The following is a 17760-nucleotide window of genomic DNA, read 5'->3' on the forward strand; positions in this document are numbered from 1 at the left end:
ACTCTTACCAAGAAATATTATTAGAGCTAACTGAGGGAGCATTTGTGTGTATACAGCAACAGCACAGGGACGGCAAGGGACAAGAAGATTCAACAACTAAAGTTCCCCCATGACCTGAAAATGCAGATTTTTATGTAGAAATTGCAGCTGCAGAATGGAAGCTCATCTGCTGTCGGTGATTCGTGCAAAGGTGCAGAAGACCAGGTCACATTAAATCATGTCAGAAGAGTTAAATGATTCATCAAGGTAAGCAGGAGGGGTGGCTGCCAGCGACATGTTGTGACATTAACACGACACGATCCATTAACAGCACAGTTCACGCTCTTGTCTCCACGATGTGCACAAATCACTGCGACAAGTTTCTTTTTTTTCCCCACTGTGGAGCCTAATGGCCTGTGGCTGTGAGGCTTGATTTGGAAATTGAATATGACGTTAAACTTTAAGGTTGTTTTTTAGCACTAATGTATATGAATTGTTGTATTTTTCTCGGCTTTTTTCCTCTGGAGGATTTGTTGCTGCTGCAGTTGTTTTGTGTTCTAATATAAGCTTAGTTACATTAGAATAGAAAAGTCAAGCTGGGAGTGATGTTACTACACTCTTAGAAATAAAAGTGCTAAGTAGAACCATATAAGGTTCTTCGGCTTGTCCTCATAGGAGAACCCTTTTTGGCTCCAGGTAGAACCTTTTTATAAAGGTTCCACCTGGAACTCTCTCGGAGGGTTCCACCAATAACCCTTTTAAAGCCCTTTATTCAAAGAAGGGGTTTTAAAGGGTTCTCTGGATCAAAAATGGTTCTTACGGGAACCATTAGTGTTAACAAGAACCCTTGAAAAACCCTTTCTTTGGGAAAGGGTTTTTTCAGAAGCAAATGGTTCCAGGTAGAACCTCCGTAGAAGGAACCCTTATTTCCAAGAGTGCATGGTCGCCATTTCCAGAACAAAACATGACCGTCAACATATCTTTGATACCCAATATTAACCATTGTTAGCAAGACCAATCAATAACAACCACTCAGAGGTGGGTAGAGTAGCCAAAACATTTACTCAAGTTATTCTAAGATAATAAATACTCAAAAGAAGTAAAAGTACTCGAGTAAGAGTAATGTTAGCGAGCTATGCTAGCTGAAACCCGGCATCCGGAGTGTACAGCAGAAACCCAGAAACAGGAGACCAGAGACTCGGACACGGTAAACAACGAGCCGCTGGTGTGTTTTAAGTCCACTTGGAGTCCGAAATCTGCGGCTAACAGCCTCGCGGCTAACAGCCTCACAGCTAACAGCCTCGTGGCTAACAGCCTCTAAGCTATCAGCCTCGCGGCTAACAGCCTCACAGCTAACAGCCTCTAAGCTATCAGCCTTGCGGCTAACAGCCTCAAAGCTAACAGCCTCGCGGCTAACAGCTGGTGCCGCGGCACGGAGTCACATGGCAACACTTGTCATGTGACGGTGGCTGCATTTGATTATTAAGATTTTGTTGGCTGAAGACATCCCTCAGGGAGACAGATTAATGTGACAGACTGAACAATGCCAAACTATAGATCAGTCAAAAAGACTTCAAAATCTCGAAAAACATCCGTTAATCTCCCAATATTTAGCAAATAAATGTCTTAAATCTCAATATTTAACAGACTTGTCTGGTGTATTTCGTCGAAAAGCCAGTGATCGTGAGCTCAATCACAACCCAGTCCAGGTCATTGACTGTGTCGGATAATCCAGTTTCCTCCCACAGTCCAAAAAAACAGGCAATCTGGAGATTAGGTAAAAATTTGACACTCTGAATTGACCGTAGGTGTGAGAGTGCTTGGTTTGGACCGGCGATCTGTCCACACAGCGCCCCCCTGTGGCCCTCATGTGGAGGATACAGCGGTAGAAGATGGTTGGATGTCGTGAACTTCACTATACCACCTCACTGCATCTTTTATTTAACTGAAGATTTTTCCATTATCTGGTGATGAGTGATTTACTGACAGACATAGTACATGCTTCATATCGATTGATCTAAAGCCGTGTAGCTGCCCTAAATAACTGCAATCTGAAGGCTGAGATGACTTTCTCGATGATAGCGGTTTGACACCCTGAGCGTAAAATGCATGTATATATCAATTTATTTCCCTGATCTCCAAAAAACAAGAAGAACTCTCCCTCCCTCTCTCTCCTTGATAAAACAGTGACAGCTGCAGTACAGCTCGACCCTGCATCTTGTTCTGCTGGAGGAGTGTAAATGAAACTCTTAATGTAGATTAATGTGCGACTGCTTCATGAGCACTTTTTCAGCGTGTGAACGGCTGATTGTTGTTATTGTTGTTGTTGTTGTTGTCGCTGTGAGGCTGGAACGCAAGGTATGTGGGCAAGAAGACAGGAGGTGTTTTGTATGCGCGTGTGTGTGTGTGTGTGTGTGTGTGTGTAAATGCTGGTCTCTGCTGTTCTTGAAGTAAAGCTGGAGACAGCGTTTTTAATCATGCATGGCAGAGCGGTTTGCTTCCTCTGCTTTTTGCACCGTCCCTGTCATGTCCAACTGTCCGGACTCTCCCATAAACTGAAGGAGTGTTGTTTCCCAATTTGTACCCGAGGTCCTCCTCAGTCTAAGTAATGATGACGTCACAATGGTACATTCCTGGAATTGTTGTCTCTTGCGGAGCGCCGATTTGTCTCTAAAAAATGCGAGAGTGCAGGCGAGGGCAATAGTATCCGGAAGAGCGGAAGTACGCAAAGTGTTCTATTCTTGGCTCCACAGTGCAGCACAGAGTTCTACACAAACTTCCTTCCAGCCTCAGAGGATTTACGTGTCCAGTGGATACATTGATTACAAATGCTAATTGCTGTTAGCTAGGGGTGGGGGGAAAAAAATCGAAAAATCACATCATCCACGATTCTGAATCAATTCATGAACTTCAAAAATCAATTTTTTGATTGATTTGATTGATTTTTTGAAAGTTTCTAATTTGAAAAACCACACAAAACACCAGTTTGTGTTATTTTGTGTACAGTTTATTTTTGTCACTTCTGGGAGAAAAAGGCAGCTAGCCTAAGCTAAGTTATTTTTTTTGTACAGTAAGGAAGTTTTTATTTGTTTTTGAATGAGTAATTGTTAACTTTTGTCATAAGTTTGCCTTTGTGTGATCACATTATCACATCATCTTATACAAACGGCATTGTTTTGATGCCATAATTTGCCTTAACACACTAGGCATTGTATCAATTTTTGAATCGAGAATCGATTTTGAATCGAATGGTGACCCTAAGAATTGAGTCGAATCGGATCGTGAGCCACCCAAAGATTCCGCATCCCTACTGTTAGCTGCCGTTAGCCTCAGTGACGCAGTTTCCTGTGTCTCATTTGCATTTAAAGAGACAGGCACTCAAAACAGAGTGTTCTGAACAGGGCTGTTTTGGCAGGGTGATTGAACTGCTGTGGTGCTTCATCCTTATGGTATTTTGACCAAAGCATGTCACAGACATGTTCATTAGGACACCAGGGAACTAGGTTAACTTGGTGAAACAGGGTATAATATGACTCCTTTAAAATAAATTGGCTTAAAACATAGACAACAGGTTGAATTGCATCAATGCATTGCTTCAAATTATTAATTGTCCAGCCCTTGTTCTGGAGTAGCTTATGTTGTGATTGTGTCCTGTGGTAAATGCTCCATCATTTAATTCCAATCTATACTATATTGAAACAAAAAGAAATCAAATCTCAGTTTTCCACGAATGGTTCAGACCTTGTGATGTGGAGCAGAGCTAAGCTTGTGCTGCCTTTGACTCCTCTGTTAGAAAACCTCACTCCTGATAAGACTTGACAGCAGGACATTGACAGAACCACCCAGACTCTTACTCCCAGGGCATTTTCAAAGACTTTTTTTTTTTTTTTTTAAATGTACTAGTCATGGTCATTTGCAGTGATTCATCCCTTGTTTTTCCACTCTTTCACAGATAAAGAAGTCCCCACAGTCGTCCCCTTTACCCCGTCCCCGGTGGTAACACCCGGGAACACAAAAGAAAGCAGCACCAAAGGCAAAAGTCCCAGTGCCGGAGCGTCCGGAGAGCTGCTGCACTCGGTGCTCACTCAAAAGGGACGACTTGTCTCCCGGAGAGGGGAGCTCCTCCCCTCCGCTCTGCCCCAGAACCTGCTCCCTCTTCTGGGCAGAGGTCTCAGCATGGGATCCCTGCCTGGAAGCCGCTCCCTGGAGCGTCAAGGTGGCGGATTACTGAGGAAGATAAAAGCCCAAGCATCCGCTGCCGTGTCAGGCCGACAAGGCGACAAAGCGACCGCGGCCCCTCCCGTGGACGCGCAGTCGTCTCCACCGCGCACACAGACACTCGAGACAAAGCATGAGGCTGAGGTCACCACTGTGTCCGCCATGATGGAGGTGGACACTGACGCTGGACCATCTCCAGGTATGAGGAGGATTTTTTTTTTTGCATCTGAAGTCTTTCTTTATGGAGTCAAAATGTTCACTCTCTTTGTGAAAAACCCTCAAGCTGCCTGTATGCAGTGTCAGCACATTCAGTCCTTGAATTTTGACCTGCTGCCTCATACCTCATAAAAAAAATTAATGAAATACACTAAATATAACATTATTCTATATTATATATTGATTAGGGATACACTGAAATGAAAAATTGAACTTTGAAAAAAAAACTCCTGCGCCGTTCGCTTCTCCGTATCCAACACAGACTGGATCGTTCCTCTATGCGCTGATTTATCCCCACATCCAAATAATGATCCTTATGACGAGGATGGAGTACAGTCACGATGAAGTGCAGGGGATCCGTGTAGATCTTAGTGAAACGTGTTCACAGACGCACACTTTTCATTGTTTTCACTCCATTGTCTCAACCTTTGTGTAGAGGACGCTTTAACGCTATAATTAAGGGAATAACGGATGCATCGGATGATCCAATCTCTTTAGTTCACAGCTCACATCTGTTCAAACTCATTAAACAGTGTATTTCTTTAATGTTATTCATGCAAGAGAGAGTTTAAAAAGTTTACTTGATGTTTTGTAGTCAGTTATAGAAAGAGAGAGTCATTATTTTTTGATTAAAAATGCAGAGTACATGTGTTTATATTGCCAGTGTAATTTTGAAGGTGTAGTAACCATAATTCGCCAGTAGGTGTCAGACGCGCTACAGGAACACACCGCACAGGTGCGGGAGAGTCGCAGGGTGCAACTCTCGCGTGGTTTACGTCAGACAAATTAGATTTCCTGTGTACGAGACCGCAATCGGGAAAATGCTGTGTGGAAATTGTCAATATGAGTCGTATTCTTGCATTTTGCAGGTAAGCTGGTGATGTTATGTTAGAGCGTGAATGTTTAGAGAATGTTTACACTGTACGCGAGTAACCCTGTGTATGTTTAAAATGTTTGTGTGAGCGGTTCGCCGCATTAACGGTGTTGATTAGCCAGTTAGCAGCTAACTAGCTAAACACGGAGTGTTGGGTTAGCATGAGTGCGGGGTGGATACCTTGACAATGAGCCCTCTGCTCATATTAATATACTGTGTAAGGTTATGGCCGTGGTTTATGAGGAAAATTAATTGTTTAAGTATGTTATTTGTATGCATTTTTGGTATCGGGTGTCTTCGTTCTGTATTCCTGCTAAACTGACCGCAATTTTTTAAGCTTTATCGCAACGTTTCGGTCGTTTTGTGTCGGTGATAAAGGTCTTTCGGCCGGAAACCGGAAGTACATTTTTCAGCAATGTTCAGCCGATATGATTCGGGTGTCCCGAATTTTCGGTGCATCTCTTATATTGATAAAAAATGAATTGACAAAATAATATAAAAGTAATAATAGCACTTTAATAATAATAGCTGCTAACGCATGACGCGTTTCCATGACGACTGACCGGAAATAGGCGCGTGCGACGTCATGTTTACGTGTCTCCCGATTGTTAAAATGAGTCTCTAAAGTAACGCTAAACTGTAAAAACAGAGGCACACATACGCAGTACACAGGTACGCTGGTTATTTGTAGCGCTGCTCTTTTCGTTCAATAACAACAGACCGCTCCAGTTCATTTTAATCGCGCTAACTGGCGCTAAAAGGAGCTAATGCAGCTAACAAAGCTAACTGTTAAACGGTGCCAGGACTCTGGTGTCGCGGCACGTAAACATGACGTCACGGGCGTTTTTTCCCGGTCCGTCGTCATGGAAACGCGTCATGCGTTAACTTTGTGCCTAGCACTAGTAAAAAAGCCAAATAAATAAACCAGGTAGTATCTGAAATGTTAATTTTAAGATCATGTAATACAGAACATAAACAGAAGAGTGTGTTATAGACCGTTTGGAAAACACTGCTCTATTGTATATTTATATGTATATTTCCTGGTCATGTGAGATGCAGATGCATTTTGAATCTTTTATATATCAACATGGAACTTAAAAAAATTTTTTGGGAGAGATTTACAACTGTAGTTAAGATGTATGAAGGTACTGGTCATTACGCCTAATTTTCATATTGTTGTAATTCTTTTTACTGAAAGATCTGAAAATTCCCCCCAAATGAAAATGGAGAATGTGATTATTTCATTATTTATTGCCACTGTTTACTCTGTACTGAGTTGACTGTACTTTGCAGTTTCATTTCTGTCATTAATTATACACAGTGGGGATTTCCAGTGAGGCTCACTTTAAAGGGATTACAAGGGGAAGCAGACAGGAAAAACAAAAATGGCAAGGACACTGCTAAACAAACTCTCCCTGTCTGTCTGTCTGTCTCTCGTCAGCTGCACAGAGCTGCATGGTCAATTTCTCAGACCCGGAGGGATACATCTGCTCGTTGGATGACCCGCCTCTGCCTGACGGCACCTTCTTACACTGCACCTACTCGGTGACGGTGTACGTCGGCTACGGCGTGGAGCTGCAGGTACACATCTTCATAGACATGTTCGTAGGTAGTGCCTATTGGAGCTTATGATCATCACACTTTATTATCCCTTTATTATTATCTATTTTCCTCTAAATGGGAGCATCATTTACAAAACTGAGATCATGTTCAATGTTGTTATAGGTTGAGAAGTAGGTTCAGAGTCGCCCCCTGGCGGCCATTCAATGAACTGTTGTTTCCTGGCAGACTCAACCTGCAAACTTGAGGACGAAGTCAACTTTTTACATGATGGTCCATGGCTGCAGTAACTAATACTATAGTGCTGCAATGACCACCAACTGATCTCAGGGTCAACTCTGCCTCCTAGTGACAGCTGCTGGTACTGCCGTCTCTGGCTCTCTCCCTCTCTCTTTTTGAGTGGTCATCAAATTGCTGAAAATGCTATATAAATACAGACCATAAGTACCATAAGTGACAGCTTTATCAGTTTGTGTCACAGACGGGTGACGCGTACTTAAGCGTCCATGAATGATGTACAGTCTTAACCTAAAGCGGTGACTGTGTGGACGCTGAGTGACAAACTGTGACTCAGGGGAGCTGCTTCCGAAGCAGTGACTCAGTGACTGTGGACATTTGTTTCCATAGTAATGGCTCGAAAGTGCGTTGCTAATGATCAGGTCGTGCCGCAGACTTGAAGCAGCCGCCCAAATTAACAGAGCATCACTTATATGTAAAGGCTACTCCTTTTCATATCTTTTTCATTCTGAAAAAATGACTCGATTACATTAGACCCTGTGTGTCAATTAATAATAGTTGTAGTAAATGCTGTATATTTACATAAAGTGTTGAAGTGTAGCATTGTTAATACCGTACAATGTGATATTTGACTGGTGGAAAGAGTTTCAAACGTGCTCCCTGTTGCCGATACTGGAACTTTGGACAGGAGGCAGATGATGCACTGTGGCGACCGTCAAAGGGAGAATTTGGAGGAAAGACATTTATTTGTATACACTGGGATTAGCACTTCAGATCGGATGCCGCAATTAATTTCCTTGTACAAGTTGAATCTAATCTGATCTAATGCCAGGTCTTATTTGGATCTATGTTGACCTTTTATACTGTCTACTCTGCTGCCATGACGACTTTCCTGTTTACCCTATGGAGAGAAGGAGGATGGATAGATGTGTGAGGTGGGGGGGAGAATACAAGGGAGGAGAAAGAGGAAAAGGTCAGGAAACTATATATGATAAGAAGACTGGAAAGGTTGCAGTGTCTTCTGAAACTGTTTGGTAGCTTCACGTCTACACTCAGGCAAGGATAGACCGACCGGGTCCCTGAAGCCCGAACTTCTGCGGTACTTTGCCCATATCTTTGCCAATGCCGATATTTTAATGTGGCCCTTAGTCAAATAAAGAAAGTTAAGTTATGTGATATGTCTAACAGGGCCATAAAAAACAACAGAAAAGTTGCGAGCCGTGAATAAAACCCGTGTGGAGCTTGAGAGGCTGAGCTCATTACCTGTGCTTTTCACATTTCATCCATTGTTAATGTAAAAACAACGCTGATTATAGGGATTATTGCAACCTTAATGTTTCCTCTGTGATGATGCTGTTTTTCACAATAGCACAGGACGTGATGCTATGTGGGTGTTTTTAGGTGATAATAACGAGCATCGCTTTTATATATAAGTGCATCACGGGGGCCATTGAGTCTAATTTACCACTGTAATATGTGAAGAGCAAGAGCCCAAAACAACACAGGGGCTAATAAGGTGGAAATATTCTCAGAGGGAGTGAAACAGAGTTTAGCGTATTTTCTCCTGTTGTTGTGTTCAGGTGAAGAGTGTGAACCTGTCGGAGGGTGAGCAGCTCTCCATCAGGGGCCTGGATGAACGAGGGTCTCTGCTGGTGCTGGCCAATCACACGCTGCTGGTGGAGGGTCAGGTGATCCGCAGTCCCACCAACACGCTCTCCGTTTACTACTGCTCCGCACCGGAGGGAAGCATGGGCTTCTTCCAGCTGCACTATCAGAGTGAGTCCACACACACACACACACACACACACTCACACACACACCCTCAAAAAGTGCTTTAAAGTAGTGAGGACCAGACAAATGTCCCCACTTTGTATGGTTTATAAGTTTTTGGTCCTCAAAAACACACACACAGTCTGGACTTCAACCCATTACTTTAAGCGTTCATTTCCTGGAGACTTACTCTAACCCTTAACCATAACTACTATTGGCCTAACTCTAAACTTAACCTAACCCTACACTCTTAGATATAATGGTTCCAAAAGGGTCCTTCTACAAGGGCTGAGGTTCTACCTGGAACCATTTGCTTCTGAAAAACCCTTTCCCGAAAAAAGGGTTTTTCAAGGGTTCTTGGTAACACCAGTGGTTCCAGTAAGAACCATTTTGATCCAGAGAAACGCACACACAGCCTCACACAGAAGACCTCTGAAATATGATCATTATAAAAATACAGTTATAGTTATAAACTATACAGTTTTAATTAGTGCTGGGCAGGTTAACGCATTAACGGGCAGTCAACTGCGTTAACTCCGGATTGTTAAAATGAGTCTCTAAAGTAACGCTAAACTTTAAAAACAGAGGCACACACACGCAGTACACAGGTACGCTGGTTATTTGTAGCGCTGCTCCTTTCGTTTAATAAACAGACCGCTCCAGTTGCACTGTAGGCGTGCGCTAACAGCACTAAAAGGAGCTAATGCAGCTAACGGAGCTAACTGGTAAACGGTGCCTGGACTCCGGTGTCGCGGCACGTAAACATGACGTCACGCGCATCTTTTTCCAGTCAGTCATCATGGAAACACACCATGCGCTAACGTGCGCTAGCCTAGTGCCCAGCACTAGTTGTAATACAGATGCATGCATAATTAGGGACTGAGTGGCTGTTTGTACTCCGCTAATGTGGAATAATCTGAACGTCTCATTTTATCACTTAACATGCTGATTGAATCCGTCATGTGAATTACCTGATTCAATTTCTGATTAATTAGCTCCCATTAGCTCATTAGGGACCAAACATGTGGGAATGTTTGCAGCATGTGTGTGTGTGTGTGATTGACTTTACTAGCCCAGCAGTAAGCTAGGTTCATCTGCAGGATATGAACGGTCCAATATGCAACACTTGAGCACAACCGGTCTTGGCAGAATGTCATGAGGGTGTTCCCATTGAAGGAGATCAGATTCCAACTCAACTAGCGTATATAATATGACCCCTTTAACAACAGCGAGAGAGTGTCCATGATCTCACGTGTGTTTCTAGTCTTCAGGCTGAGCTGTTCCCTGCCAAAAAGGCCTCATTTTGGGGAAGTGTCTGTGCTGGACTTGCTCCCGGGAGGCACCGCCCGCTTTCACTGCCACATGGGCTATCACCTGCAGGGGGAGCCGTTGCTTACCTGCCTCAATGCCTCCATGCCCATGTGGAGCGGCAAGGAGCCCATTTGCAGAGGTGAGCGGCTGCACAGCGTCCTCGACGTCCTCGACGACAGCAAAACTGTTTCAACCTTCGTTGTGATAATTATGTCCCATCTCCTCTGTAGCTCTTTGTGGGGGGACAGTGAAGAACGCTACCGTGGGGAGAGTGTTGTCCCCTTCTCCCCACCATGGACCTAATGCCACCCAGGACTCGTCCTGTTCCTGGTCCCTGGAGGCACCTAAGGGCCAGAGGCTGCACCTGCATCTGGAGAGACTGGCCTTAGGGCCCACTGACAGGTAGGGGGGGGCCCACAAGAGTGTGATTAGGAGAGTGTTTCCTGTGAGTCAGCTCTGACCTGCTAACCTCAAAAAAATATTTCAAGGTTCAAGGTTTTTTTCATTCCCTGCAGGCTGGTGTTGTGGAGCGGCCTGGACGCTGGCTCTGTTGTGCTGTTTGACTCGGGTCGTGGCGGACAGATTCCCTTCGAGGGCGTGATCAGCGAGGGTCCGGCTGTGAGGATCCAGTTCATCACTGATCAGCCCAACCACAACACAGGGTTCAACATCCGCTATGAAGGTAACATATATGGAAGCTAATGTAGACGTATAGATGCAGATCATACATCGTACAGATCGATTGTCTCTTTATTTAAAGTTTTCCAATTTTGCCACCGTAAATAAGTTAGGTATTAACCCATCCGTAACATACTCATACTCGGCTGTTCTTTTCCTCCTGCAGCTTTTGAGCGCGGCCACTGCTACGAGCCGTACATCCAGAACGGCAACTTCACCACTTCTGACCTGCTGTACGGGGTCGGAGCTGTGGTTCAGTTTACTTGCGATCTGGGCCACGCGCTGGAACAGGGGCCCCCCGTCATTGAGTGCATCAGCGCAAGAGATCCGTACTGGAACGACACCGAACCGCTGTGCAAAGGTAACGCTTGGAGGAGTGAACTCGGGATCTGCCACCGTATTTCCCTGACATGCTTGCGAAAGGAGCGGAAGCGTCCTCCGTTTGTTGCATCACTGATATTCAGTCGAGCAGATTACCGTGTTCTCTATTCATTTCACTTCCCTGCACTGTTTCTCATTTATCACCGTGTCCCCCTGCTGTCTCCCTGCAGCACAGTGCGGAGGCGACCTGACCGGTCCAGGAGGAGTGATTCTGTCTCCCAACTGGCCCGAGTGGTACGGTGAGGGGGAGGACTGCAGCTGGAGGATACACGTCGAGGAGGACAAACGAGTGCTGCTGGACGTACAACTGTGAGCAACACACACACACACACACACACACACACACACACACACACACACACACACACACACACACACACACACTGTACCTCTGATCCGAAGTTTGGCCTGACTAAAATGTGAGCATTAAAATGCATGTGTGTGTGCGGTTCTGAGAGTTCTGGAGGCTCATATGGAGGCTCAGGTGGAGGCTCAGATTGGGGCTCAGATGGGGGTGATATGGGGCTCAGATGGGGGGTCAGATGGAGACTCAGATGGAGGCTCAGAAGGGGGGTCAGATGGGGGTGATATGGGGGCTCAGATGGGGTTGATATGGGGGCTCAGATGGGGTTGATATGGGGACTCAGATGGGGGTGATATGGGGGCTCAGATGGGGGTGATATGGGGGCTCAGATGGGGTTGATATGGGGACTCAGATGGGGGTGATATGGGGGCTCAGATGGGGGTGATATGGGGGCTCAGATGGAGGCTCAGATGGGGGGTCAAATGGAGGCTCGTGTGGGGGCTCAGATGGAGGTTCAGGAAGTCCATTGGAAAAAAAATATAAATATATATATCAAATCAAAATGCTGATCATTAGCTGTGGCAACCCCTAGAGAGGGAGGGAAATATGTATGTGACAGTCAGTCCCAGTGACACTTGAATTATGACTACAATGTGTAAAATGTTTTTGTTTTAATTAAATATGTCACGCTGGGATGGTACGTTTTTTTTAAGATTGCTGTTTGGTCTGAATGATTCCCATCAGTATTTTTGCTTGAGTGAGCGCACATAAGCAAAGCAGGAATCTATGCAGTGTTTACTCAGCTGGTGAAAAGCAGCAGGGACCAGAGTACAGAGCGGAAAAGGAAGATGGGGTAAATAGCCACCATTTCAGCAGAGCTGTCGTCGTACATTTCAGAGAGAATTTATTCCACGGGAGATGAGATCAAAGGCTGTGCCCTCTGGAGTACTTTGTTGAAGCCTTAATAAGTTAAATAACCAGCATCAAGGCAGCTTAAAGGATCTTGTCGAGTAATAAGACTGGCGAAGTAGGAAGGAGCCTAAAAATGTACTGGCTTTTAACCGTTGATTATATATAAAAAATGGAAATAGTCATATAGTAGTCAATAGTTCATGACCATTTTTAGACACTTGTAAGCTGTATCTTTGCAAAGCTTCTGCGGTGAAACAGGTCTCTGAGCCAATACTGACGTATGACAGATGTTCTCATTCTCTGTCCTCAGACTAAACATCAGCGACAGCGACATGTTGACTATCACCGACGGTGACGAGGTAACGACGCGCATCCTGGGACGCTACGTCGGAGGAAGCAGCCCCTTCAAGCTCTCCTCCACGACTCCTGACCTGACCATCACCTTCCACTCTGACCCAGCGGGGCTCGTCTTTGGGAAGGGCGAGGGCTTCATCATCAACTACATGGGTGAGAGTTAAAGGAGTATTTCATTTCATGCATAAGGAACTGAAAGGCGGCCAATTACACACTGTGCTGAGGCTGTAGGAGATGGAAAGGCATGAGATCGACGACAACCCAGCTGCCAGAGAAATTGATTTCAGTCACTTGGCTCAAGGGTTACCTAATAAAATGTGTATGCTATCCTAACAGTATGTTTGCAGCTTTAACTTGCCTTGATACAACCTGCAATTTTAGTCACAGGAGTTGCAAATCCACTTCAGTAGCATCAACAGATCTTCTCTCTGTCTATTTTTGCAGGGACTGTGTGCACCATGCATGGAAAATAGGCGAGATGCCTGAGCTCAAAGATAAATGCAACTCTCATGCGTGCAGTATGAGCACTCTCATTTGTAGGCGCCCAAATGAAAACCCAGTCATGCATCCATGGTGAACCAGGCCTTAGGTGTATTGATATGGAAACAGATCGCTTCTGAAAATTAGCGAAAATGCTTATTGTCGAATGCATGTAGTGTGAACAGTTAAAGGGGACATAAAGGGGAACTTTTTTTTAATCATTTAAATCCTTATATTTGGGACTCTGGAGGTCCTATCAGCCAGCAAAGTTTGCACAAAGATGACTCACTCATGTTTTTGTGGTCCTCCTCAGTCTAAGTACGGGATATAAAACACGCGACTTCCGCGCTTATTGGGACGTCACATTGCGCTAATTTCCTGGAATTGTTGTCTCGCGGAGCTCCGCTTTGTCCGTAAAACACGCGAGAGTGCTGCAGAGGGCAACGTCATCTGAAAACCGGAAGTCCGCGAAAAGTTCTATTCTTGGCTCCACAGTGCAGCACAGAGTTCTACACAAACTTCCAGCCTCAGAGGATTTATCTGTCCAGTGGATACATGTTATATATGACGGCAATGTGCCTGCTAGAGTCTGCAAAGGATCACTTTTCCAAATGCTAACTGCTGTTAGCTCCCAGTAGCCTCTGTGGCTGATGTCATTTCCTGTCCCTTAAGTTTCATTTTACTTTTTTTTTTAAGGTGGACCTAAAGAGATACTACTAAACAGAGTGTTCTGAACAGGGCTGTTTTGGCAGGGTGATTGAACTGCTGTGGTGCTTCATCCTTATGGTATTTTTGACCAAAGCATGTCACAGACATGTTCATTAATTTAACTTGGAGATATAAGGTATAATATTTCCTATTTAACAAAAGTTTTTCTCTCCTTAAAATTGGCCCCATTCGTTCCCATTTAATTTCTTCTCCTCACAACTTCCCTTTTCTCTCTCTCTCTCTCCTCGTCTTTATTTGTCTTTTCATTAATTTCTCTCTGCCCTTATTCAATCACATCCCATTTGTTTTGCCATCTCACAAACGTAGCCGCCTCATCCACACACAAGCAAGCCAAACAAGCTCACTTCCTCCTTTCGGCAAACACAGTAATCTGCAGTTGCTCGCCGTATCCAACATCTGACACCAATTTAGAATTGCACCGTGACACACACTGTCCAATTTACTTGTCACCCTCCCGACACCACAAGCTCACACACTGCTCCGTTTCCCACAGGAGTAAATCAAGTAGACACAGCATGACCACGCCGGCTAACATTTGATTGTGTGTGTGTGTGTGTGTGTGTGTGTGTGTGCTGGGAATAAATAAATTACCCAGCGCACATCGTCCTGCTGTATATGGAGGAGGAGGAGAACCAAGTCAATAGAGAATGAATAATTGATCCAGCAACAAATCCCTGTGGGCTAATTATAATGTACAGTGTAATGCAATACTGATGTGGCTGCCTGATCAATCATCAGAAATACACACACACACACACTGGTCCCACCAGGATTCCATGTGTTTCAGGTTCTAATGATTTTCTTTTCTGTCTTTACACAGTGTGAATTTTATTAAGGTCCTGTATTTGCATCTTGGCAGGCAGTTGCCACTGGAGGTGGATTTGCTGTGCATGAACATTCCCTCAGTAATACATGAGTCTGTGAATATTAGCGCATAACAATCCACGAGGGCACCGATCAGCTGATGTGAGGCAACGTATGCACCGAATCAATTAGGCACAGAGATTATGATTTTAAAGTTCACGTAAAGGTAAAGCACACAAAGTAATCACAATGCCTTATGCTGCAAAGGTTTTATAGTTCTATGTGTTCGTGTCACTAGCTTCTCTCTCTCGAGTTGAACGGTTTCCTTTGCCTCGTGCAATGACACGAAAGCCAATCGGCGTTGAGTTTCTCTGTCGAATGTCATGTGCCAGGAGTATTCTGTTCACAAATAACCAAATAATCGAAAAGCTTGGAGTAATATCACTGAGGAATCTGTCTCCCTGGTTTGTTAGTGACAGACGTGAACACACAGGAATTGTACAAAAATGATCTTGATTCTACCAAATCTGCAGAGACTTGCTGTGACTCTGCTGCTTATATCAGTGTTTTTTTACAGTATATCTCTATAATGGTGGAGCATTTTCCTTTTAAACAAACAGCTTTCTGTCATTGAAACAACGCCATAAAATTGATGCTCATATTGACAAAGTCACAAAGAGTCGTTTTGACCTGACTCAACAGTTCCTCTCTGCTGGATTGAGTTGAGTGCTGTGTATCTTTCAGCTCATTGCTGCTTGGATTTAATGGTCCATGACTTGAGTGTCTGGGTTCAGGCTGAGAGCTTAATTTCCAGTCGCAGCGAAAGCTGTTTTCTTTAAACAAAGCTCTAAAAGCCAGCCCTCTCTGTCGCACACAGCAGACGGAGACGACACAGTGGAGCGTTCACACACTTTTAAAGGGATACTACGCCGATTTGCATGTGGCGAATAGCAGTAGTATTTTTTTTTGCTTTTTCACTGATTTGTAAAACGATCTGTTTTCCGCAGCAGCTCCTGTGTCCCTGTGAGCTAAAAACACCAATTTCCTCTTTGGACTTTGGTGAGGGAGAGTCAGTGTTTTTTTAAATTTGAGTTTCCAGCTGCAGAATAGTGTCTAACTCTGAGGTAAGGCAGCAAACATATTCTTTAAAGGTGCATTGTGTAATAAATCTAAAGCAACTGGCCATAAAATCCTTATAATATGTCTGACTCAGGAATAATGTTCATATAACAAACTGAACTCACCAACAACAGTACAGCCAAAATACTCACATTACAAAAAAAATATTTTGCGGACCGCAAATCATGTTTATGTTTTGAAATCATGTTTTGGCATGTGGCGCCACCTATGGTCATCTACCAATCATTGCAGTCAGTGGAGTATCAGCTGACGAGCAACCACGGGTTGCCAGTTACGTCAGAAAACGAAACCTAAAAGACCTCGGTATTTTGAATTTGAGTGTAGTAACCGTTTTTGGCCACATTCTTACATATGGTGTCTTTAATATATCATAGAAGTGTGTTTTTTATGAAGTCAACCTGTTAAGTGGCTAAAATCTGTTTTTTTTTTTTGGGTGGGTGTATTCCTGCTGGTGGCCGTGTTTTCAGTGAGGGCGAGTGTCCGGTATCCAGCAGAGATGGAAATCTATCATTCTGCCTTACAGTCAAGTAATGACACAATAAGTCCATCAATCTTACACGTTGAAGCTCGGCTTCATGTCAAAATCAGATGTATTGGTGTTTCTCTTGGCTTCGTTCCCCTTCACTGTAGTCGAACCTGGACAATGAGCAATGTCGCTGTCATAACGGGGCCATGAATCGTCGTCCACTTGTTTTTGTTTTCTTAAATTCACAGAGGTGTCCCGAAATGACTCCTGTCCGGACCTGCCCGAGATCCAGAACGGCTGGAAGACCACGTCCCACGTCGCTCCGGTGCGAGGGGCTCACATCACCTACCAGTGTGATCCTGGTTATGACCTGGTTGGACGGGAGACGCTCATCTGTCAGCTGGACCTCTCCTGGAGCTCACAGCCACCCTTCTGTGAAAAGAGTCAGTTCCACTAATGTCCTGCACGGCTATGTTTATGTGTGACTATGACTGTGGATTGGTATTGTTTAGGAGCTTGGGGACATTAAAATCTCTGCTTCTCCAAGCTACATTGTTCTTTGGTAGGACATGATATTTTGACAGTGCTGTTTAATCTTTAACTGTGGACATGGTGTGGTAGTGCCAACAATGGCTCACCCCAAGATACGTTTACGTTCAACTATTACTTGGAGCAAAGCCAATATTAGAGCACAGTGGAGTTACTGCAATTCGTTTCAAGGGGGTGAGATTTCCTAAGTTTCACTACAAACCTCCAGAAAAGCTTTCCACCTGCTCTACTCTCATCACACGCACAGATCTATCTGCTGGTGCCTTTTCAACACGAGTTGAACCTAAATCATCTCAGACAGCAGTTGAAAGTAGCGGCTGCTGTGAATCATGCTGAGTTTGGAGAGATAATGGTGGCAGCAGTAGCTGCTCATTGCTTGAAAGGGCTTTTAATGAGGTCCCATAAAATTTCACTGAGGATTCACAGTGTCCTCAGTGTTCCTGGATCATTTATATTGGATCTACTGAAATGTAGATGATGTCTCTCTTCTCGACAGCTTCAGGTGAAAATATGAACAAGGAAAAAACATGTTGATACTCCGCAGAGGAATGACTGATACCTATTTTACACCAATGATAATTTCATAGTCATGCCCTGTGTTGTGGAAATTCCCTGCCGCTGCTGCTGCTGGTGAAGAATGAAATGGAGACTTCTGCCGGCCGACAAGGTTTTATTTTCTTTGCAAAGAAAAGGTCAATCTACACACGAGTGGTCGTAGATGAAGAAAGACCCAGAGCATGGCAAGAGCTAAAATTTTATACATAAGGAACACCCCTTTCACATTTGTCTGTTGAAGGG

The 17760-nt window shown here is 44.3% G+C and overlaps 1 protein-coding gene across 1 annotated transcript in view; it reads left to right on the forward strand.

The window, feature by feature from the left end:
* sez6l (seizure related 6 homolog (mouse)-like) overlaps positions 1-17760 on the forward strand; it is a gene marked incomplete at both ends in the record, with an annotated part of 47146 nt that overhangs the window by 23292 nt on the left and 6094 nt on the right. Inside the window, 10 exons of the mRNA XM_083908256.1 lie at positions 3932-4396; positions 6729-6868; positions 8665-8860; positions 10119-10304; positions 10396-10567; positions 10681-10847; positions 11010-11204; positions 11395-11533; positions 12751-12947; positions 16662-16856. Of these exons, the coding sequence (XP_083764382.1) occupies positions 3932-4396; positions 6729-6868; positions 8665-8860; positions 10119-10304; positions 10396-10567; positions 10681-10847; positions 11010-11204; positions 11395-11533; positions 12751-12947; positions 16662-16856 (2052 nt within the window). The remainder of the gene's footprint in view (positions 1-3931; positions 4397-6728; positions 6869-8664; positions 8861-10118; positions 10305-10395; positions 10568-10680; positions 10848-11009; positions 11205-11394; positions 11534-12750; positions 12948-16661; positions 16857-17760) is intronic.

The sequence above is a fragment of the Microchirus variegatus genome, assembly GCF_963457635.1.
Source record: "Microchirus variegatus genome assembly, chromosome: 1".
Classification (NCBI taxonomy): Eukaryota; Metazoa; Chordata; class Actinopteri; order Pleuronectiformes; family Soleidae; genus Microchirus; species Microchirus variegatus.